We start from the raw sequence: 24,381 nt of genomic DNA, 5'->3' as shown, positions 1-24,381 counted from the left end.
CACGGTAACTTCGTCAGCCATATTGAAGCCGTGTGAAGCTCGTTCTCCGGCCGCGGTGGAGGTAGTGGAGGTAGTGACGGTACTGGAGCTGCTGCTGCTGCTGCTGCTGCCGGTGTTTGTGTTTGTTTAACCCGGCGAAGAGACGCCTGTGGATTCACCGCGTACGCTAAAACACCCACGGAGCCCGTGAACGCGTCCCTTTTCTCGGTGGATATTTAAGACAAAGTGGTGGCGCCTCCAGCTGGACCGAGGTGACAGTTGGACTCATCCTCAGCGCCCGGCATTAGAGGTGAGTTTGACCGCCTTCTTTAAGCCGTCTTTACTCACTCACTCCCTCCGAGCCGAGATAACGGTGCTTATCTCGGGGGTTTTTTTTCTCTACGTACGCGCCCTTTCAAAACAACGGCACTTGTAAGTTAAAACTAACGCTGAGGCTTTTGTGAGTAACGAGGTGTCACCGTTAGCGTTAGCGTGTTTCTTTTCAACAACGTAACGAGATGTTACGCAACAGAAGAGGAGTAACAGTAATTGTGGGATGCTTGTGCTCGTGTTTGTGCGTAGAATGAAGCGGAGGCGCGTTTGTGTTTGTGTGTGTTTTTTTGCGGTGAAAGTGAGTCGTTCCGGTGTTGTATTTGCACGCCGCTCTTGTTGCTAGGCTCGCGGCGGTAACGATGCGTCCGCAACTTTTTTTTCGTGCGAACGCGCCTTTTTGTTGTTGTAATCTCTACGTTGATAACGGCAGAAAACGGCGTAACCAGTCCTACCTGAACGTAAGTGTGTGAAACTCAACTCTCTTATTAGTGTGACTTGGGAATTTCAAATTACGCCATTTGCGCCCGCGTCTGACGCATTTACACTCGTTTTTTTGTCACGTGAATGACAGCACTGTGTCACAGCATGAGAGGCTACTTAAGCCCCCCCCCTGCCCCCACGTGAGTGTCCCCCCCCCCAGAGGCGATTCTAGAGTCTGTAGGGGCCCTAAGCAAAAATTCCCGAAATGAATGAAATAACATGGAAAAACCTTGTTATTAAAAAGTATGTGAGAATATAAATGTAAAGAACAATAAAATACTGTAAATAGCTTTAAAAAAAAAAACCTGTACACTGTAAAGAACCCACATTATAAAAAAATATACATATATAAAACAATAAAATAGTGTAAATAACTGAAAAAGACATATAAACTGAGTAAAAAAGATATGCTTTACAGTGTAAATAATCCTCTTCATTTTCCAACTTGCAGAACCATAACTTCACACAGGTTAACGTGAGGTGGGGCCCCTTTAGGGAGGTTTCCTACTGAGATGTCATTGCAAATCGCCCGTTGTTTTTTAAGGGGGACTGGGATGCGTCTGGTCACTGCACATTTCAGTAAAAACAGCCCTCAGGCTCCGAGTGTCGGGGGGCCCCCTATCAGCTCGGGGCCCCAAGCAGTTGCCTGCCTTGCCTGTTCACAAGCTGCGCCTCTGCCCCCCCCCCCCCCCCCCCCCCCCATCTCCCGTGCGTAAACATCGTAGTGACATTTGCGCGCCCTCACTCTCCATGCCACCTCTCTCCATCTGGCACAAACAGATGCTTCCCTTCTGAAGTTAGGGAATGTGTGATCGGCCTCGTTTACTGCAGGAGGAGGACGACGTTTATTGGTCATTATCGCCTGTCACTCAAAATGCTCCTGTTGCTAGCTGCAGGCCCCGCCCCCTCCGGGGACCAAATTACAACTCATTTGAGAAAGAGGCTCAGCATCAGGACACGAGATACCTCTGACGGATGGTTTTAGATTTCTCTCAGCTGGTTTTTTTTTTTTTTTTTAATTCTAGCCTGACCTGTTGAATAATGTCATAGCTTGTGATCAGAGGACACTGATGTGCGTTGTCCTCAGCAGATGTCCACGTTTATGTCCCGAGTTTTACGGCCTCACTTTTAAAGCGAAAAAACTACATTTATGTCTCAAATTTTCCTCGCGATGATTTGATAGCGTAATGCTACCCTCACGAGTACGTGTCGCTTTAATGCTCGAGTTGCTAATGTTGCTAAAAGTGATGTTAATCGCTGACAACACTGGCTGCTATTATAGCATGTTAGCTAATTATTTAGCAAGAGCTGCTAAATAAGCTTAATCTAAGGTGATATAATGTGAACAATTACTACTAAAACTGGTGCAACAACCTTGTTAGCTTAATTTCGGGTGTGTAGTTGTTTACAGTAAGCGCTTGAATGTGATCTTTTTTGGGCTAGCTAGCGCCTGTGCAGGAATATTTGGAAGTCAGTGTTTGATTGACAAATTAACTGATATATTAAATGAATTCTACTCGTGAATCTGGAGCAAATCTTTCACAGAGCAGCTGCGGATTTGTCTCGGTGTCATTTTTTTCCGACTTTGACGCCTGATTCAGTCTCTCGCTCTTTCTCCGTCGCCGTCGTCTTTGTGCTCTTAATATTTAGTGTTCAGACATTTTTGTGTGTATCCCTTTTGTTCTCTCAGGTGTTTTATTGTGTATCGTCTACATTCCATGTCCAGTGAAACCTGAAACAAAAGAATGGATGAAATAAAACACACACGCTGCAGGAATATCCCTTACAGCAGTTTATTGTAAAAATGCATGCATGCATTATTAATTCTTACTGTAGGACAAAGTTGAACCAGGAAGTTGTTGCTGGAATGAAAACCAGTCTTTTTTATGTAACGGATTTGTTCAATAAATGGACGTTTAATCAACTATCAATAATATGGGGACAGTTTTTCGTATTCTTTTGTAATTTTATACATTAAAAAACAAGATTTATTGAGAAATTAATTGACCAATTACTTTAAAAAGGACCACATGCAGCAGACTGGTTTGTGTGTGTGTGTGTGTGTGTGTGGTCTCGTGTTAAACACTCAACATCAACCCACTAAATCCTTTTTAAGTGGTCCTGATTAAGTGTCCGCTCCCCGCAGAGACACCCACGAGGGACCGTGTCACTCATTTCTATTCATTTGAAACAGATGGTCATTCGCCGCCATCTGTTCATCGCTGTAAATATTGGTCATGTGACCATTAATCACGCTGAGTAAAGCGTCCTGGGGAAGATAAATACGAATAAAATGGGAAGAAACACAGACAGATTGTGACGCTAATGTCTATGACCTTGTGTGTCTGGGAAATTACAATTCCAAGATCTCTGTCTCGCCAAAGACAGACCCGAGATCTCAAGGACAATCACTTGTCCAGATGCAGACGTGGACACCATCGTGGACGAAGACAAGTTGTCCTCCCATCTTAAGCTGTGGCATTACATCCGGTCCTTGAATGTGAGGGAATTGGCCCTGGAAAGTCTTTGAAAGGTCCTTGAATTTGAGGGAATTGGTCCTAGAAAGTTTTAAACGTCCTTGAAATTGAGAGAATTGGTCCAAAAAAGTCACCAAAATTTTAGGTAACCGGTCCTACAAAGTTTGAGAAGTCCTTGAATTTGAGGGAATTGGTCCTGGAAAGTCCTCAAAGTCCTTGAATTTGAGGGAACTGGTCCTAGAAAATCAAATCCTTGAATTTGAGGGAATTGGTCCTGGAACGTCCTTGAATTTGAGGGAATTGGTCCTGGAAAGTCCTTGAATTTGAGGGAATTGGTCCTGGAAAGTCCTCAAAGTCCTTGAATTTTAGGAAACTGGTCCTAGAAAGTTTGAGAAGTCCTTGAATATGAGGGAACTGGTCCTAGATAATCAAATTCATGAATTTGAAGGAATTGGTCTTGGAAAGTCCTCAAAAAGTCCCTCAAATTTTAGAGAACTGGTCCTACAAAGTTTGAGAAATCCTTGAATTTGAGGGAATTGGTCCTGGAAAATCCTTGAATTTTGATGTGAACCCTGTTCCCATAAAATCACATTAAATTCCCAGTATTTTGCAACCCTAGACCAAAGGAGTCCGAATGACATCATGACCTTGTGAAGGATTCACACCTCGTTGACCCTTTTAATGAGTGTGGCTTTGTTTTGGTTCATTCGCGGTCGGGGTTTGTGACAAATGAACGTTCACAGCACGACGTGTCGCTCTGAATGTAGCGCTGACTGATTGATTGTGTAAAACCACAGCGGTGGGTCCTGTAAAGTAGCAGCGTCCGTTTATGTTTGTGGTTTCACGGGTCACACCATGGACTCCACAGTTGTGCTGCTCAACAAATCACTCGCCGCCGCCGCCGCTGCCACTGCTACCACTGCTGCTGTTGTTGTTGTTGTTGTACAACGGGAAGCCTTGTTGAAGCAGTTGGTACAGTTTCCGGCTGTTGAAACAGCTGTTGGAGCGTGTGTGTGTGTGTGTGTGTGTGTGGGTTCTTGTATTTGTGGCCTCTTAAGGAACATTTTCTGGCATAAACACTGACCTTGTCAGGACCAGACGTCCTCATGGAGATTAAAGCCTGGTTGTTTCTCTGGACTCTTTTGAGATAGTGACAATAAATTCTAGAATAAAATATAATCTACTGTTTATGATCTGTATTAGATGATACCTGGTTTATGTCTTCGGCTTTTTTATGGAAAAATTAAGGATATTTACTGTATGTGCGCTAGAAACAACGACATTGACAATAAATATGGTCAAATTCTGCGAAAAATAATAATAATTGGGCTTAAAAGTTAAAGTAGTGTTATTAGGTGACCTTTTAGGTATTCCATTCCATGTATTTTCTAATAAATATATGATATTTAATTAATACATTAAATGTAAAAAAATATATAGGATGATTATCGAGGAAACAGCCTTCAAAACCAGGAAATGTCATCATAGAGATCCGAAATCGAGGTCCATATATTGTCCAGTCCTACATGAGATGTTCCTCTCCTGAAGAACGCCATCTTTAAGATTAATTATTGTCCCTAAGGCAAATAATTAAGGCATTTTCCAGGTTTTTTAGGGAGGACGTACACATGAAAACAAGTCCAGGAGAATCTGTTAACTGGTGTTTGTAGGAGACAGTGACCCATTCTGGTCTTGATGTTCTTCCCCACGTTCAATCCTCTATATTTGACCCACCAAACAAGGAAACTATGACCCAGGTCCACCACTTCTTCTTCTTCTGCCGCTCTAACCTCCCTCTAACCTCCCAGCCTGGTCTCTGGAGAACCTTCAGCCGTAGCCAGAGAAGCTGGGCTGCAGCTGCGTCAGGCTGAGGCTCAGTAACCCTCTTCACTCGTCACCAGAGAGCAGGTGTTTAATTTGTTCCTCTGCGGTCGGGGGAGGTTAGATGTCGCCAACGCAACTTTTGAATCTGTATAAATGATCCAGTGCTTAATTTGTGTGGGAATCTTGAGGTACATCATGGACCGTGTTATCGGCGCAACATCGGTATCGGGCGATCAGGTATCCGCAAACACGGCAAAATCCTCCGATATGACTATAAAACAGTAGAAGCTGCTAATAATCCCCTATGTTCTGTCTCTCGTGTTTATGTTGTTTGTTTACCGTTTATTGACATGGTTGCGTGTTTTGTGTGACACTCGGCAGGCGCTGGTGCCCCGGGAGTGAAGCAGGAAGACGGACGACGACGCCGACTTCTTTCCAGTTTCTCAGGAACGAGGGTCGGGCGGAGAGAGAGGAGAAAGATGCCCAAACCGGTCAGTAGCTGCTTTTCTAAAAAATCCCACAAAGCGTTTTCCACAGCCGCACTTATTATTATTACTACATTTTGTGTTGTTTGCTGTTTGCTGAGAGGGTTGCCATGCCTGCGTCGCTGCAGCGCATGTGGCTTCGGGGAGTTTGCAGCCACAGCTGAGTTATTGCAGAATCTACATCTACATCTACATCTACGCTCTGACACTGATGTACGTTTCTGGCTGATATTCCTGTTCTGCTATAAGTCTGTGTCAGCTTCTGCGTCGGCTGACGCTGCAGCAGGTGTGGGGGGAAAAAAACATAAAATTTAAATGCACTTTTTTCAGTAGAAGAAACAGGAATAGATTTCAGGAGCCAAAGAATGCATACTGTGCTCCAATATGTGGCTAAAGATTTACAAAATTCAGCATTTTCACGTTTTAAAAGGCAAAACTTTGATTCACAGAGCGCTGTGCTGTGCATTTCAAAGAAAAACATACATGCATTGGCACTACTTACAAGTGTTTTTTGATGTGCTGTTGTATGAAGCACACTTAAAATAAAAGGATTCAGCTCGTACGCTACATTAGCTCAAGTGCATATTACTTTAAGTATATGTTCACCACTTTATTTTGTTATTAGACAACCTTTTCTGACAGGAAACTGAATTTTATTTCACTTTGTAAACCTCTCGCCCGCTCCCCTGTGCCAGGGTCCATTGACAAAACCAGCGATCGTAGCTCACAGGACACAGGGGTTATTGATCCACTGCTGTCACCGTCAATAACTCTAATCTAAGTGCTACGTTGCCACTGCGGTGTGTTTGAAAGCCGTCATTCATTCACATTTAACCGAGTAACACAGACTTATTGTCTGAGGCAGCAGTCGATCGGCAGCTCCCGTGTCCTGTGAGCTAAAACCGCCGTTTTTGTCAATGGAGAGGGAGGGGTTTATAACGTGACACACACGTCTGTTTCCTGTTGGAGAGTGCAATGACACGTTGGCAATACACGTACTATGTTAGCTTCAATCCTATTAGCTTTTTGTGAAAGGCGTGTGTCCTGGTCCTTGTGAAGATTGAGGGTTAAGTTGTTGTGCCGTCATGTTTACGTGACTCCCGATTTGTTAAGATGAGTTTCTAAAGTAACGCAGTTTTTCGAAGTTAGCTCGAATGTGAGCTCTTTTAGCGCACCTACAGACTAACATGTCATGTAAACGTGTCATGCTTTAATGTTAACGGCGTCCAAAAAACGATAACAAAACTTGTCTGGTTATGCTAACCACAAAGAACTGCTTTGTAGCTATGTCAACTACGAAACCTTGTTGTGTAGCTATGCTAACCATAACAAAACGTGTTGTCTGGTTATGCTAACCACAAAAAAACCTGTAGTGCAGCTATACTAACCACATAAAAACTAGTTTTCAGTCACTCCATATGCAGTAATATTGCACCATATAAACTGGTTCACTAGTATCAACATGCTTTGAAGATGTTTTTATGACATCTCTTTACTTTGCAGCAGACAAAATATTATAGCTAACATTAGCGATATAACTACAGCATGTAAAACACACTTTATCTGGTTACATCGGCTACGACCGATGATTTACTCACACTTGTAACTAAGATTACGTTCGCGCCACTATGTTTTCATTTAAAAATGGCATTTTCTAATAATTAATAATTTAAAAAACAGCGATGTTCGAAGGGGAATGTTTGTTATTAAACAAAAACAGAGTGATGTAGATGTAGCCTCAGTTTCAAAGGTTATTTTTTGGGCTAGAGTACCTCACACAACAAGCACATAGACCAAAAATACCTTAAATAGCTGTTGCTGAAGTTCACCTCGGGCCTCACTGTATACAGTAAAACCCCAGAGGTTAAAGTGTTTGTGCTCAGAACAGACGCAGACTCCGGTTCAGGATGAGTTTCAGGCGCTGATAAGAAAGAAAGTTGGAAATAGAAAATAAAAATAAGCCATTGTTCTTTATTTCTATCATGCAACCACTCCTACCTGCTCTATCACTGTGTGTGTACTTGTGTGTGTGTGTGTGTGACCTCTTTAGGACACTTTTCTGGCATAAACACTGACCTTGTCAGGACCAGTAGTCCTCATGGAGACCCAAACCAGGTCCTCGTGAAGCAGAACCTCATTCCTGAGGATCTGGTTAAGTGTAGGACATATATTTGAATGATGGTGAGGTTAAGGTAAAGGATAAGCCTTTGTTTAGATTCAACGCAGAGTCTTAAGACGAAAGAGCTGCACAAACTTTTTGTGTGTTTGTTTTAAAGGCAGCCTGGAGTCTGTCGTCAGCTCTCACTGTCAGTGCTAATCTGTTACAGGAGTGCGCGGGAGTTTTGGGAATCGCACACAACAGTCGGACACTTTGTGGAAATGTCCTGTCCATTGAAAGGAGCAAACACAAAGGGATCTTTCTGTCTTTCTCTGCTCTATTTCTGGGCCTGAGAGACAGTGGGGGCTTTCACATCACTCTGACACCAACACGCTCGGTCTGCAGCTGAAATAACAGGATTATAGCGTAATGATTGTGGCGCTGATTGTTCCTTTTAATTCTATTATACTTTTATTAAATTGTGAGCATTTCATTATTCGCTTGATTACAAAAAGTAAATCAGTTACTGTTGTCCTGCCTTGTGCAAAACAATAGTTGATTCACCAGGGCAAAAGTCGACATTTTTATCAATCAATTAAGACCCTTAGTATATAAAACCAAATCTTTCTACTTGAATGACGGCCTAATTTGTGGTGCATCTATTACCACAAGGTGGCAGCAGCAGCAGAATGAATTAAGTTAACTTATGTGTGTTTGCAGAAGTGATGACATTTACCAGAGTCCTTGAATGCATCTCATAACCTGCTCCTGTTGAAAGCAATTTGATAGAAATGCAACATGCTAATGTTTCAATGCCAACAAAACAGGCGTTTTATTTAAGCACACGTGTGTTTGCAGAAGTGATGACATTTACCAGCGTCCTTGAATGCATCTCGCTACCTGCTCCTGTTGAAAGCAATTTGATAGAAATGCAACATGCTAATGGTTCAATGCGTGTTATTTCATTATTCCCCGTAATTCCCATGGAAAGTTTACGATCACAGTCGCGTGGCCTTGACACTTGTTTATATTTAAAAAGCGATGCAGTTGTAATGAAATCCAGCCCCGCGTGCTAACCTTTAGCACAGTTAAATACCCACAGTCGACTGTCGGAGGTGAGCGAGCACCAGGAAGCTTATGTTTGCAGGCTGTTTACAGTCCTGCTCTTATCTACAGCCGGCCAGCGACTGCACTGAGCCGCTGCTCCATCAATCTCAGTAATGGGGGAATTAGGCCGGGACCAATTACTGGAAAGAGACGAGGGATGTGTGATGGAAACAAAGGAGTGAGAGGATGAGAGGATGAAGAGAGAGTGTGTGTGTGTGTGTGTGTGTGTGTGTGTGTGTGTGTGTGTGTGTGTGTGTGTGTGTGTGTGTGTGTGTGTGTGTGTGTGTGTGTGTGTGTGTGTGTGTGTGTGTGTGTGTGTGTGTGTGTGTGTGTGTGTGTGTGTGTGTGTGTGTGTGTGTGTGTGTGTGTGTGTGTGTGTGTGTGTGTGCGCGCTTCAGCTAGAGATGGAAACATTAGGGTGGAAAATATGAAAGAGCTCATCACGATGAAATAATGTATGGTTAATTCTTCGAAAATGTTCTTTAACTAACGCTGAAACTCGTGATTATATCCGTAATCGATTAATCCATTAGTTGTTTGGTCCATCAAAATGTTAAATATGTGTTTCAAAAACAGCAAAACATGTTTTTATTTGTTATATTGAACAAAGAAACATAGAAAACATTCTACATCCATACCAGTCTGTCATTTGTTTTTATGATTTGAAAACTAGAAAAGCACTCCGGGAGCGCAAACCTCCACAAAATAGCGATCCAAAATAGTGATAAAATTTCATCTCTTGTTCCTGGTCCCGTTGTGGGCTTTTCCTAAAAATTTCATCCAAATCCGTCCGTTATGTTGCTAACTGACAAACTCCGGCGAAAACATATACCTCAAGCTCAAATTAATTGGTTAGCCCCAAATTAAGACCAGTACTGTTACCGATGCTGGCACCTTGAGGTTGTTGTGCTAGCCGATTCGTGGCTTAAGTTATTAAACATTTGGCGCAAAACTTAAATATAATTACATTTTAAAAATCACACACGACTGGAAAATTGGGCTGAAATTCATATCGTCTGAGCTAGATTTTAGTAGTAACCCAGCGTCATGCAAGAGCAAATAAGGAACAAAACATTTATAGTTAGTTTTAGCTAACATTTTTGTTGAACGGGGGTCGTTCTTGGCTGCAGGTAAGAGGCGAAAAATAGAAAGGAAAAGCTCAGATTATTGAAAAACCCCATAGGGAAGAAAACTGAGCATAAAGAGAGAGTGAGTGACGGCCACTTTGTTCCTATACGGCCCAGAAAAACGACACCCAGGTCGCCCCCGAGGGGAAAATCCCACTCCGGTTACAGTCGGCTATACTTTAGCATTAAGCCTCGCAGCGGCGGGACAATAAGCACATCAGGACCTTTCACTGCTTCATGTGAGCGTCCGCTGTTGTTCCGCTCTCACAATGAACACCCTAAAACGTCGTCTGTGGATTAAGCGCTAATGCTAAAGTGGCTCCCGCAGGCACAATGGAAAGGTTGACTCCATTAGCATGTTAGCAAATTAACAAGACTATAAAAAGGCGGAGTGTTGGAAGTTGAAAACAAAGATAAAAATGTAAAAAAGAACGAGTGAGGAGACCTGAAAACAGGAAGTCTACGCTCACAGGACAGACGATAAGCTAGCTTAGCCTGAGGCGCGTCATTAAAAAGTGAGTCTGGTCTGGAGTTCAGAAACCTGCCCTGAGGCTGTGTTTTAATGGTGCTTTTCTGTGTGGACTGTGGACGTACAGGTGTCCCCTGGTGTTTGTTTTCACTGCGTTCATGTTATTCAGGGTCTGTTCACTCTGTGTTAGCAGCTAACCTGAAGCGGCTAGACGAAGAGTTAAGTGATGTTAGCTAAAGAAAAGTAAAAAAAAAGAGGAGAAAATGCCACGAAACTGTCTTATGTGTGGACATACACCCCCCAAAATACAACACAGGTGTTACATTTCACTGCTTTCATGTTGTCTGTTAGCTCTGTGTTAGCGGCTAACTTGAGGAACTCTGCTAACCTGAGGAGGCTAGACAAAGAGTTAGGTGATGTTGGCTAAATAAAAGTAAATATATAATAACTTATTAAATAAATAAAACTTATTTATTTATTTTTTAGACTGCATAGTCTGTGATAAATGTGTGATTTTATATTTTTGCCCTATGTGCAGCTATTTTTTTTAACACATTCCAGTAAAGCAGGGACTGGGGTTTAGTTGAGGTTAGAGGGGCGGAGGAGGTGGACGACGGGTGAACTTCACACCCTCCCTCTAATTAGTTTTAGTGACTTGGATAATTCCCATTATGTGAATTAAAATGGCCCTCTGAAATATTTAAAGCCTCCTCCACCACAGACTTGCTGAACCCCCTTCCTCCTCCACCTCCTCCTCCTCCTCCTCCTCCTCCTGCAGCAGCAGCCCCCGGCCCCCGGGGACACCATCACCACCAGAGAGGGCAACATGTGCAAAACGCAGCACATAAATCAATAATGTACGACGTCCCGCCACCGCTCGCACCGCGGACGAACGGGCCTGATGCGTGTTGTTGTTAATATTACACACACAGACACACAAACAGGACGTGTGCACAACAAACAAACATTATTCTTTTTCCATGTTTAATCACATCTCTGTGCTGGTGTTTACACACACACACAATCGACGTTGATGGGTGAAGCATGCAAACGTATTGGAAATCAATCGTCTTTTAAAGGGATTCAGCAGCACCTCAGGGTGTGTGTGTGTGTGTGTGTGTGTGTGTGTGGTTGCATTGTCTCTTCTCTCTTCTGTTTTTTATCCTTCCAGGTTCTCTTTGTTTCTTTTTTCCTTTTGTTCAGATTACTTCAATCCCAGCATTCACTTTCCACATTTGTATCAGGGAAACTATGTCTATAATGTTATTATTTAGAGATATTTCAGCTTTAGCTTGGTTATGACAGAGATTTATATATGTATATATGTCTATATATATGTACAGTATGTACGGTATATATGTGTGTGTATATGTATGTGTATGTATATATATATATGTGTATATGTATGTGTATGTATATATATATATGTATATATGTACGTGTATGTATATATATATATATATATGTGTATATATGTATGCATATGTACATGTATGTATATATGTGTATATATGTATGTATATATGTATGTGTATGTATGTGTGTATATATATGTATGTTTATATGTATGTATGTATATATGTGTGTATATATATATCAAAATATCAACAGTCATATAGCGATATATAGCAATATCTGACTAACTGAAGAAACCACACATACATTCATACTACTGTAAATGATTGTAAATAGTTATTTACAACATTTATTGACAACTAAATCGTAGACTGTTCATACTGTTCATAATACTGTTCATAACGCACACACACAGCCCACCTGTTGACTCAGACACAGTATTTTAAAGCCGTTTGTGGTTAAGCTGGTTAAACCCGAGGCTTTAAAGGCAAACGAGGTCCGCGTTGCCTTCTTCGCGTCTCTTCATCCTCTTTCATCCACTCATCTTCTTAACATGTCCCACACTGTCTGACGCTCTCCACTCACCTCCACTCACCACTTTAAAGCCGTGTTTCTATCTGCAAGAGCGTGTGTGTTTGCAGAAGTGATTGAATTTGCCAGGCTCCTTGAATGCATCTCGTACCTGCTCCTGTTAACACGATGTAAAACCTGGAGTTTACAGTCCTGATGCTAACTTCCCAGCTAATGACCTCTGACCTGCTACAGTTGACGTGTACGTATAGACGAAAATATGAATCGCTAAACCGCTGTTTTACCTCGGTAATAAGCAGTAGCTTAGAGGTCACCTCAGGTCAGCGTCCATCCTCTGACCTCATCACCTGAGGTCAGGGTCAATCTGACCTCGCCGCACCGACACAAAAGTGTTTAAATCCATCCTCGGGCCCACGGACCAACGGGGCTTTTTAGGAAATTGCATTTAAAATCAGCCCTCAAGGGCGTTGCTATGGAAACCTTATCAGCCAGAGCGCAGAGACGTCACGTGACACTCGTGTTAAACCGCGACTGACACGTGTGAAACTGCCGTGTTTGAACGGCTCCTCATTCATTCATTCAGTATCAACAAACCGTTATCCCTAACCTTTAACCTAATCTGAGTGTTTATGACATAATGCATTGATGCTATCCCCTTAACCTAAACTTAACCATTATAACTAACTTCCTGAACCTAACATTAACTTTTTTTTTTGGTCCTCACAAATATACACATACAAGAATTCACAAACACACACCATATGGTTGCGTTCTCGCGCTTAAACACAATCGGCTGGACAAGGCAAGCTGTATTTCTTTTTAATCTGGTGGTACACACAAGCACACACCCCCCCCCCCCACACACACACACACACACACACACACACACACACACAGAGCTTATGCAGCAGTTCATTCTTAATGCAGGTTACAGGGTTCTTTCTTACTGTCTCGTTATTCCCACCTCGTTCTCTCACTGTCTCTCAGGGTCACCTGAGGACAGAGAGAGTTTGTTTCACTGCAACACACACACACACACACACACACACACACACACACACACACACACACACACACACACACACACACACACACACACTGGTGTTGGTTTCTCTGCTGTAACAAAATGCACACATACTGTGGAGAGAGGCTGAAATTAAAGGGTTATTCACAATAACAACATTTTTCAATAATCTATACATTAGAAGATAATCCTGTCACAACAGACAGAAATAAAAGATGTTTCTATGTTTTTTTTATGTATCTCTGCTACTCTGTTGCAGCTGTTGTTTGTTTGTAAAGTGCTTTATAAATAAAGTTGGAGTGGATAGATAGGCTGGTGGGAAAATCTCATGTTTTTATACCTTTTATTGTTGGTAAATTACATTTAAATCAGGTTTTGAATAAGAGGTGAACAAATATTTATACATATGTACACGTGTATATTTTAAAATATTACTAAAACCTGTTATTTAAAGGTTTAATTTGTGTATTCATATATTTAATATTTAGTTGAGACATTATTTCAATATAAAATGCAGCAATTTTGTTGTTATTATAAAGGTGTAAATCTGCAAATAATGATATAAAATCTCCCAGAATCCCTTTCTGCTGCGCCTCAGCCTCCCCCCCTCGCTCCACTGCAGCATCACTGCAGCTTTTCCAGTGGCAGTGAAATATTTATTTATGTATTTCTTTATGAATAATTCAAAAGTGTGCACAGGTTTGGAGTTGGAGTTCATTTCTTACACTATTTCCTGTGTTTCAAACCTAATTTATTCACTCGTGAATGTTGATTATTTTTTTTTTCTCTGTGCGTCTGCAGATCAATGTGCGCGTCACCACCATGGACGCTGAGCTGGAGTTTGCCATCCAGCCCAACACCACAGGCAAACAGCTCTTCGACCAGGTAACTATGACACTTTAACGCTATTATTATTATTATTATTATTATTATTATTATTATCATTGTTATTAAAGAAGTGAATTGGTTCGCTTTAAAGGTCCAGTATGTGATATTGAAGAGGGTTTATACGACGTTTATGTATAATGAATTGGACATAATCATTTTTACAAGTTGTCTACAAGTCTTGCTTTACGGTAGTGCTGGGCGCTAGGTTAACGCACGATGCGTTTTCCTGACGACTGACCGGGAAAAAGACGCACGTGCTGTCATGTTTACGCGCCGCGACACCGGAGTCCAGGCACCGTTTACCAATTAGCTCCGTTAGCTGCATTAGCGCCTTTTAGCGGCGGTTAGCGCGCCAACAGTCGAACTGGAGCGGTCTGTTTATTAAAGGAAAAGAGCAGCGCTACAAATAACGTTAGCGTACTTGTGTACTGCGTATGTGTGCCTCTGTTTTTAAAGTTTAGCGTTACTTTAGAGAGAAATTTTAACAAATCGGGAGTCACATGGCGTCTTTTTCCGGTCAGTCGTCATGGAAACGCGTAAACGTTGACTGCGTTAACGCGCCCAGTGCTAGTTCAAACCAGGTGTGTTTTTTGCAAATGAAGGTTACATGCTTTCTGGTATTTGAAGGCCATCGTAGTTTCATTGGACACATTAGATGTCGGTAATTTGTGCACACTCTGACCTTTAACAGCCATTGGTTGCATTATTATTATTATTAATAAGGAGGAAATGGAAAAATTATATTTACGAGGTTTCTTGAATGCATCTTGTTGGGAATTCAGAATGTGTGTGTGTGTGTGTGTGTGTGTGTGTGTGTGTGTGTGTGTGTGTGTGTGTGTGTGTGTGTGTGTGTGTGTGTGTGTGTGTGTGTGTGTGTGTGTGTGTGTGTCAGTGTCAGTGTCAGTGTCAGTGGGTGCTTGGCTTGGCTGGGTCTGGGTTGGTACTGGTTCTGCACAGAGATGACATACAAAGCACTCTTTGTCTAACTGTGTGTGTGTGTGTGTGTGTGTGTGTGTGTGTGTGTGTGTGTGTGTGTGTGAAGTAAAGGGCAGCCTCTGTTCATTCCGCTAGCTCTATGTATGTAAATGTCAAAAAAAAACTCATTTTAAATATACATTTTGCACTTAAATGTTTATATTTAAAGTGTGGTTTTAAGCGTTTTAACGACACATCCTGTCAGCAGGGGACATCGGGGGGTGGAAAAAACATTCACTCTCCCACACCAAACTCCATAGAGAAAAACGTCATTTTTAGCTCAAAGGAAAACCGGAGATGCGGGTCTACTGCTGCCTCGTGTGGTCAGTTTATGTCACTTAGGTTAATCTGAATGAAGGATTTCAAACACGGAAGTCAAAAAACAACACATTAGATCTTATTAATAGGAGGCAGCGGTGGATTAACACCTGCTGTGTGCTGTGACGTGAAAATCGCTGGGTTTCTCTATGGGCTTTGGTGTGGGAGAGTGAGTGAGTGGTTTACAAATCTCAGTCTCAACGGTGAGATAAAGTGGTGGACATTCATCAAGAGAGTGTATGCTATATATAGAACACCGCCTATGTCTAAGTCATTTATACAAAAGCCCTGATCTATCACTTTAAACGCGTGCTTTTACTCACTTTGATTGCATCAGGTGGATTTTAGACGTATTAGAAATTGGCTTGGTCGTAAAAATAGCTGTGATGCACACGCACACACACACACACACACACACACACACACACACACACACACACACACACACACACACACACACACACACACACACACACACACACATACACATCTGACTCACCAGATCTGAATGTTTCAGCTTGCTGTGTCCGCATGCGTCGTCATAACAACCGTCTGTCACGCGTCCAGTGATGGGTTCAGACACGCTGCTGCTGCCGTAATAGTAGCATAAGTGAATCAGCGGGTGGTTGTTTTACAGTCACACGGCTTATTTTTCTCATTGCATGTGAATATACGCAGTTATGTGTGCGTTTTTGTCATTTATTAATGTTTTTTTCGCAACACAAGCTCAGTTTTGTGTTTAATTACACATTTATACATATGTTTAAGGTCTTATTTGAGTGTTCACAGTGCAAACATGATTTAATCAATCTGTTCCCTACCATTCATAATCGATAAATTATTCTATTTTTATAGATTTCTTTGTACGGAGCAAAGAAACCAGAATATATTGACATTTAAGAAGCTGCAAAACCCTGAAAATTTGCATTAATTATTAAAAGAAAACACTCAAACTTAAATAAATTGTTGAAATGAGACGTCGTCAATTGGTTTGTTGATTCCATGAATTTGTTCGGTGTCTGTGTTTGGTTGCAATTTAAATAATAATTTTAAGTTGCATTTTTATTCCATTTTAATAGACTAAACTGGCATAAACAGTGATATATTTTTTTTTTTTGTATAATTCAAGTCTTTTTTTGCTTTAAAAATAAGTCCAGAGGGCCAAATTGAACCTTTGAGTGGGCCAACTTTGGGCAGCCCTGGTTCATAGGCTCAGACGAACGATGCTAATAATCGTTAGCTTCGTTCCTTCACCTCGTCAGACTCTGGGTCTGTGAACCTCGGGAGACGGACGGTGAAAAGTGAGCGGTCAAACAGGTGTTTGTCGAGGTAACTCGCGGACACTGTGAGGTGTCGCGTGTCCATCGGGAGCTAAAAATAAATCAAATAGATACAGTAACGTGCGCCGTGATTAGCCCGGTTATGTTTCTATCTTTCATCCTTCTAACTCTTAAGTATATATATATATATATAGCATATTTTAGGCTTAGATTAAAGGTTAGACATTTATTTATCTATTTGTGATGGTTAAAGTTTGGATAAAGGACTGTGAGTGTCCTCATGTGTGTCTGAGTATTTCTTATCTTCAGTGCTGCGATCAGCTTTATTCTTCCACCTCTCGTTCACTCTCTCCTCCTCATTATTCTCTGTGCTGTCGTTTCTTAAATCTGCTCTCAACATCCGCATAGCTGCAGTGGACGTCCTCTCAGTGTGTGTGTGTGTGTGTTGTCTTTAAAAAACTGTCGCAGTTCAAGTTGCTAACACCTGTGTGTGTGTGTGTTGTTGCTTTTAATTGGTGTCTAAATACATAAATGCATAAATAATCTGCTGGAATAATAAATTCTTTGTTTGTGTGTGTGTTCAGGTGGTGAAGACGGTGGGATTGAGGGAGGTGTGGTTCTTCGGGCTGCAGTACACGGACAGTAAAGGCTACGTGACGTGGCTCAAGCTCAACAAGAAGGTGAGAGACGCTGAACGCGCAAATCGTCATATTCAGAATAATTTAGGAATAATCCCTGCGAGTGGGAATTAGGGTGTGCGTTTCGTTTGCCCTTTTGGAATTAACATAACGCATTTAAGATCAAGAAAACACAGATTAAATGACAAGAAATATGTGTTTAGTAAGAGTTCTATACTATACTACTGCTATATTTTAAACACATCATATATTGCACTGTAAGACATTTTTTAATCCTTTCTTAAATTAAGATCTTTGTAAACTCCTGTTTTTAATCCCTCTCTAATATTCTGTCTGCGTTATAATCCACACTTTCAAAATAAACTGTGAACATGCTTTACTGTGTTTTATAAACTGTAGACTGCTGCCCCCTGGTGGCCCTTACTTGTACTGCAGTAGGTAGACTGTAAGAAGTCATCAGAAATCTAAAATTACTTAAAAATGTATGTCACGTTATTCTGATTAAATATGAACTTTCTTTGTCTGCTCTGTGTATTTGTCGACTTCTCACATTAAAACAGGAACAAGTCTGGGAATTAGTGGGGGAACATGAATAATGAGATAAAAAATGTTCATATTGACAGGATTTAAGGTAAATTAAGAAATGGCAGGTTTACAGTAATAATCATAATAAACATTTAAAACATCTCGACTAAAAAAGAGAATCTAAAAAACACAACGAGGAAGCTTCAGTGTAAATGAACTTCAGATCGTGTCTGTGCAGGTGACGCAGCAGGACGTGAAGAAGGAGAATCCGCTGCAGTTCAAGTTCAGAGCAAAGTTCTTCCCGGAGGACGTTTCTGAGGAACTCATCCAGGAGATCACGCAGAAGCTCTTCTTCCTGCAGGTGACTGCTCCTGCAGCACACTCTAGTGGTCAGATCACGGCACTGACACTGACACTGACACCTTAAACTGTGTTGTTGTTTATGTTTATTCATTTATTTTCTTCACCTCCTCAGGTGAAGGAGGCCATACTGAACGACGACAACTACTGTCCTCCAGAGACGGCCGTGCTGCTGGCGTCCTACGCTGTCCAGGCCAAATACGGAGATTATAACAAAGATAATCACAAGCCAGGTTACCTGGGCTCTGACAGGCTACTGCCACAGAGGTACACCGTGTACTTATATATGTGTATACATACATAAATATATGTGTATATATAGTTATTTATGGGAGTGACTGTAGTCATAACATTTTTTTTTTTTATTAGTCTTGAAGTTAAATCTGCTCATTGTCTGATAATGATGTAGAAAGCTATTTGGGTTAGCTACTGGCTAACGGCTAACGGGCCAAGAGAATGTAAAAAAAATAACGAAATTTTTGCCCATTTGTGTGTGTGTGTGTGTGTAATTTAGAGTTCTGGAGCAGCACAAGTTGACAAAGGAGCAGTGGGAGGACAGAATACAGTCGTGGCATGAGGAACACCGGAGCATGCTCAGGTAAGAACGTTTAAACTTGTTAGCGCTACAGCTAGCGAAGCGCGTAAAACATGCCGTAAGTTAAGTTATATGGTAACTTAACCACCGTGTCATCCGAACCATCGTTGTCACGGACAATATTATATCGTAGTGTTGTCGCGTCAAGCTAGTGGCTAATCTCCTGCGGCTAATCCTAGAGCTAGCAAAGTTTGACTGCTCGCTTAATTGAAATGGAGTGTCTCTGCTAACAGCAACAAAAGGTCATTTTTATTTTTAAAACGTGTCAATAATCAGGGAAGACGCCATGATGGAGTATCTGAAGATCGCTCAGGACCTGGAGATGTACGGCGTCAACTACTTTGAAATCAAAAACAAGAAGGGAACAGAGCTGTGGCTCGGAGTCGACGCGCTAGGCCTCAACATCTACGAGCATGAGGACAAGTGAGTGAATCTCACAAACACTTATGGTGCTTTTCCATGATATATGATACAATTATATTGATTTTGTTATTATATTAAGCACAAAAACCAGGAAATATTAACTTTTAAGAAGCTGAAATCCAACGTACGGTTTTAAAAAAAACTCCCTATCAATTTGTTGATTGATATGGATGCATTATATTATCCATATCTTATAAATAAAGTATTCTAGCGTAAAGTGAAATAAATGTCATGGCCATGTGTGTCCTCAGGTTGTCGCCAAAGATCGGTTTCCCCTGGAGCGAAATCCGAAACATCTCCTTCAACGACAAGAAGTTTGTCATCAAACCCATCGATAAGAAAGCTCCGGTAAGTGACGACGGACGCGGGCGTTGTTTTATTTTATACGTTTGTGTTTTTTGACGGTCGTTAAAAGACGTTCTCGCGCGCTCCGTCTCCTCAGGACTTTGTGTTTTACGCTCCTCGCCTGCGCATCAACAAGCGCATCCTGGCGCTGTGTATGGGGAACCACGAGCTGTACATGAGGAGGAGGAAGCCCGACACCATCGAGGTGCAGCAGATGAAGGCTCAGGCCAGAGAGGAGAAGCACCACAAACAGATGGAGAGGTACGAGCTGCTTCACCTCCTCCATCATCTACGCTCACTGTTTCATTCAATCCTGCTGCAAAGTCCTTATTCTTCTTCTTCATTATTATTATTCAAAACAACAACTTTGTGCTTTTCATGAAAAACATACTGGGTGTTGGCCTTTGTTTGAACAGTAGGGGGCAGCGTTTGCTTGTTAATGAGAGGAAAAAAAGAAGGACCAAATTTCACTGTAGATTTAACTTGTTAACTGTGTGGTGGCGACAGAGCGCAGCTGGAGAACGAGAAGAAGAAGCGCGAACACGCCGAGAAGGAGAAAGATCGGATAGAGAAGGAGAAGGACGAGCTGATGCAGAGGCTGAGGCAGATCGAGGAGCAGACGCAGAGAGCTCAGAAAGGTAAGACTGGGACACACTGGAGACACGTGCTAAATTCCGTCAAAATCCGATGAGTTTTGACAAAGATACGATTGGTTCTTTGACAGTTTTGCCCATTGAAATAGAATGGGATTGCTTGAAAGTTTGACAGTGTTTTGTGACGTCGTCAGTGGGTTGATTCTTACCAAAATTGAATGGGAGCATACTTGGATGGTCACCTACCCATCACAAAAAATTCACATTGATCCAGCAAAAGACATCTGAACTTGTTCAATGGGTTCAATTTAAATTGCTGCCAAATCCATAATCTTGATCAAATCTGTGTGAAACTTACTCTGATAGTAGAGTGTTTGATCCTGAATACACGTACTAAATTCCGTCAAAATCCGATGAGTTTTGACAGAGTTACTATTGTTTCGTTTACAGTTTTGCCCATTGCAATAGAATGGGATTGCTTGAAAGTTTGACAGTGTTTTGTGACGTCATAGATGGTTTGATTCTTACCAAAATTGAATGGGAGCATACTTGGATGGTCACCTACCCATCACAAAAAAATTCACATTGATCCATCAAAACACATCTGAACTTGTTCAATGGGTTCAATTTAAATAACTGCCAAATCCATAATCTTGAGTGTGATTGTAAAGTGTGTGATCCTGAATACACATACTAAATTCTGTCAAAATCGGGTGAATTTTGACAGAGATATGATTTTTTCTTTTACAGTTTTGCCTATTGCAATAAAATGGGATTTCTTGAAAGTTTGGCGGTGTTTTGTGACGTCGTCAGTGGGCGGATTCTTACCAAAATTGAATGGGAACATACTTATGTGATCACCTACCCATAGATAAAAATTCAGACTGATCTGTCCAAAACTGTACAGATATAAGTATGTGATGCAGTGTTTTGACATTAATCTCTCATGACTCGGTAGAGGTTACTAGAAAAATAACTGTACAGATTTGCATTTTTGAAATGTTTACTTTTGTTTGTTGTACACGGACTGCAGCTGGTTTCACAGGTTCATGCGAGATCATTTACACAGCAGTGACTGAAACACACACACACACACACACTTAAGTCCTTAAACAAAACAAATCCGCTCACATTTCTGCAGATTTGCATAAAGTGGACACTCTTACACGTGTTGTTTTTGCTGTCGGTGGCCGGGTTAAAGGCCTCAGGCGGCTGCAGACAATAAATCATCCTGTGAAAATTCTAAGGCTGTGAAGACGTACTGCATGCCGTAAATTCATATTGTACAAAGAGATTTCAGAGAAAAAAAAGATAAGTTTTCTAGTGTTTAACGTCGACGTGTGCGCGCAGAGCTGGAGGAGCAGACTCGCAAAGCGCTGGAGTTGGAGCAGGAGAGGAAGCGAGCGAAGGAGGAGGCCGAGCGCCTGGAGAAGGAGAGGCAGGCGGCCGAGGAGGCCAAGGCTCTGCTGGCTCAACAGGCCGCCGACCAGATGAAGAACCACGAACAGCTGGTACAGCTGCACTCACACACTGTTTTACCGCTCTCTCTTACCATTAAACCGTGTTTATTCCTGATTTTGAACATCTTCAATCTCCCACACCAAATCCCACAGAGAAAATCATCTATTTTACATCACAGCAAACGGGAATTATTCACCCACTGCTGCCTCCATCACTGAGCTCAAATGTGTTATTTAGTGATTTCGGCGTTTGAAATCCTTTGTTCTGATTGACCTCGGTGACAAAAACTGACCAAACGTGGCAGCAGTAGAGCAGCAGCTGCTGTGTTCCCGCAAACTAAAAACACTGATTTTCTCTATGGGATTTGGTGTGTGAGAAAACTTCCCAGTTTACAAACTTCATTTCCACATTGGCAGTGTTGTTCCTCTACTGTTTTGAAACGGTAACGTTCACTTTCATGTGTTTTCTTTAAATTCCCAACAGGCCGCTGAATTAGCAGAGTTCACTGCCAAAATCGCTCTGCTCGAGGAGGCGAAGAGGAAAAAAGAGGAGGAAGCGACCGAGTGGCAACACAAAGTAATGTCATCCCGGTTACGTGTGTCGCGTCTGAGCGTGTCCTCCGGGGGGGGAATTCTCCTCCTGATTCATCTACCTTTTTTTTGTCCGCAGGCTCTGTCGGCGCAGGACGACCTGGACAAGACCCGGGAGGAGCTGAAGACGGCCATGACGTCTCCGCCGGCGCCGGAGCACGACGAGCAGGACGAGACCAGCGCCGAGGCGAGCGCCGAGCTGCTCAGCGACGGCGTCTCCAGCCACCGCAGCGAAGAGCAGCGCGTCACCGAGGCGCAGAAGAACGAACGTGTCAAGAAACAGCTGCAGGTAGAGCAGAAATACGTCTTCATATTAAGACCCTGTCCCAACACCTCCGCTAACCCTACATTTTTTCCCCTAACCCTAAATTTTGCGCGTTCTCGTGTAGGGAGGAGCAACGGGAAATGCGACATATAATCAACCCTCAAGATGTACTGAGCTCTGATGCGGGCTTACCCATGATGCTTTGCGAATTCAGCGAGCCGGCAGCCACATCTGCCGTGCAAATTAGCACGTTACAATGTCGAATTCTGTTGGAATATGTTGTTTTGACAACATCCAGAGGACCGTTGAGCTTTGAACACTAAACACTCAGGAAATAGGTGACGATTTATGAAAGCAGCTAGCTAACCAGCTAGCAAGCGGCTACCCACCGAGCGCCCCGAGAGAGCACGCCCGCCCGCCACGCAGAGCTGCATGACGGGCAAACGCCCTCGAAGCACCCGGCAAATACGCCAGCTAGCGCTGCTACATCTGGGTAGTTTTGGAGGTGTTTTGGATGTGTGTAGCGGCGTTCACTTGAACACGAATACCCTGGACTTGTCAGACATTTCACCGGTAGAATTGTCAACATGTGACGCAGGTTAGCACGTTCGCTACGTTCGCTATGCTAATTTGCATGTAGTGGTGTCCCAATACCACTTACCTCAACGAGGGGAATTCACGGTTGAGGGCGTTATTGGGAAGGAGCCTAAAAGTAGTGTTTTTGGGTCATGTTTATATATATAGGGTGAACTAGAAGGGGCCTAGGGTTGAGCCTTGTGGTGCTCCTTAAATGTAAAAACGAGCGGTAACCAAACAAACTGTCTCTTTTGTCGTCCAGGCTCTGAGTTCGGAGTTGGCCGAGGCCCGGGACGACACGAAGAAAACGCAGAACGACATGCTGCACGCCGAGAACGTCCGAGTGGGAAGAGACAAGTACAAAACCCTGCGCCAGATCCGCCAGGGCAACACCAAGCAGCGCATCGACGAGTTCGAGTCCATGTGAGCGGTTTCGGGAAAATTTGAGAGAAAAAAAACCTGCTGCCACCGCGGGGAACTCGTCCTGGAGGAAGACCAGCTGACCGGCTTTGTAGCTTCAGCCTCGCCAAAGCTCTGCCCAGCAGCGGTTAGCCAATCAAACCGCCACCCTGCTTTTTTTAGGAGCTCCGCCCCCCCTCCTGCCCGCCCGCCCAGTGAAGCACACAACTTTTAATCTGTTGGGGAAAAAACACACAAAAATAGCAAGCAGCGCACTCTGTCGAACACGGACGTCTCATCTTTTACAATACTGACAATTTTAATGCTTGCATGTAGAGAAAATGACGGGATTTGGTTGATATCAAGCAGCCGTTTGTAGCTTTTTGACGTTGCTGGCACACGTGTCCATGAAGCTTTAATATCTAACTTTTACTTCTGTTGTCAAACAGTTTTCAATAATTTGTTTAAACAAGCATATTTTTTTTTTGTCTCATTTCCTCCCCGACCGGCAGCGAAAGTTCATTTCTGCCGTCGGCGTCGTCGGACGGATCGGCTGATTTATCAGGTTACAAGCGCTCGCGCTCGGGAGCGGCAACAGCGACTTTAAATGTGCTTGTTTTTAAACGCTAACTTGCGCTGACGTTTCTCCTTCCATTCAGACTTGTGTTCAAATATATATTTTGCCCCCAAATAAAGAATGAATTTATATTTCCACCCGTGAAGCTGCAGCATGATCTTCAGAGAAACTGGGTTTGCAGGCGAACGACGACGACGACGACGAGTCGTGAGATGCACGTTCGAAACCTGACACGCTGTAAACATAAAGGAAAATCCGGAGTTCTGCATCTGAGAGTTTGGTC

General features: G+C 42.5%; 1 protein-coding gene across 2 annotated transcripts; it reads left to right on the top strand.

The window, feature by feature from the left end:
* LOC310938073 (radixin) lies at nt 1-23,994 on the top strand. Of its 2 annotated transcripts, XM_083902483.1 has the most exons (15): nt 2-289; nt 5,475-5,584; nt 14,092-14,175; nt 17,336-17,431; nt 18,153-18,275; nt 18,390-18,541; nt 18,789-18,872; nt 19,146-19,292; nt 19,544-19,640; nt 19,735-19,898; nt 20,145-20,275; nt 21,581-21,741; nt 22,175-22,267; nt 22,361-22,570; nt 23,385-23,994. In XM_083902483.1, exons 2-15 carry the CDS (start codon nt 5,573-5,575, stop codon nt 23,547-23,549), a joined length of 1,719 nt encoding a protein of 572 aa, XP_083758609.1. In that variant the 5' UTR covers nt 2-289; nt 5,475-5,572; the 3' UTR covers nt 23,550-23,994. The 2 variants fall into 2 exon arrangements, with proteins under 2 accessions (XP_083758608.1, XP_083758609.1); XM_083902482.1 differs by having other exon boundaries at nt 1-289; nt 22,175-22,570.
* The last annotated feature ends 387 nt before the right edge of the window (nt 23,995-24,381 follow it).

The sequence above is a fragment of the Microchirus variegatus genome, assembly GCF_963457635.1.
Source record: "Microchirus variegatus genome assembly, chromosome: 16".
NCBI lineage: Eukaryota > Metazoa > Chordata > Actinopteri > Pleuronectiformes > Soleidae > Microchirus > Microchirus variegatus.
This window is presented reverse-complemented; position numbering and strand designations above follow the sequence as displayed.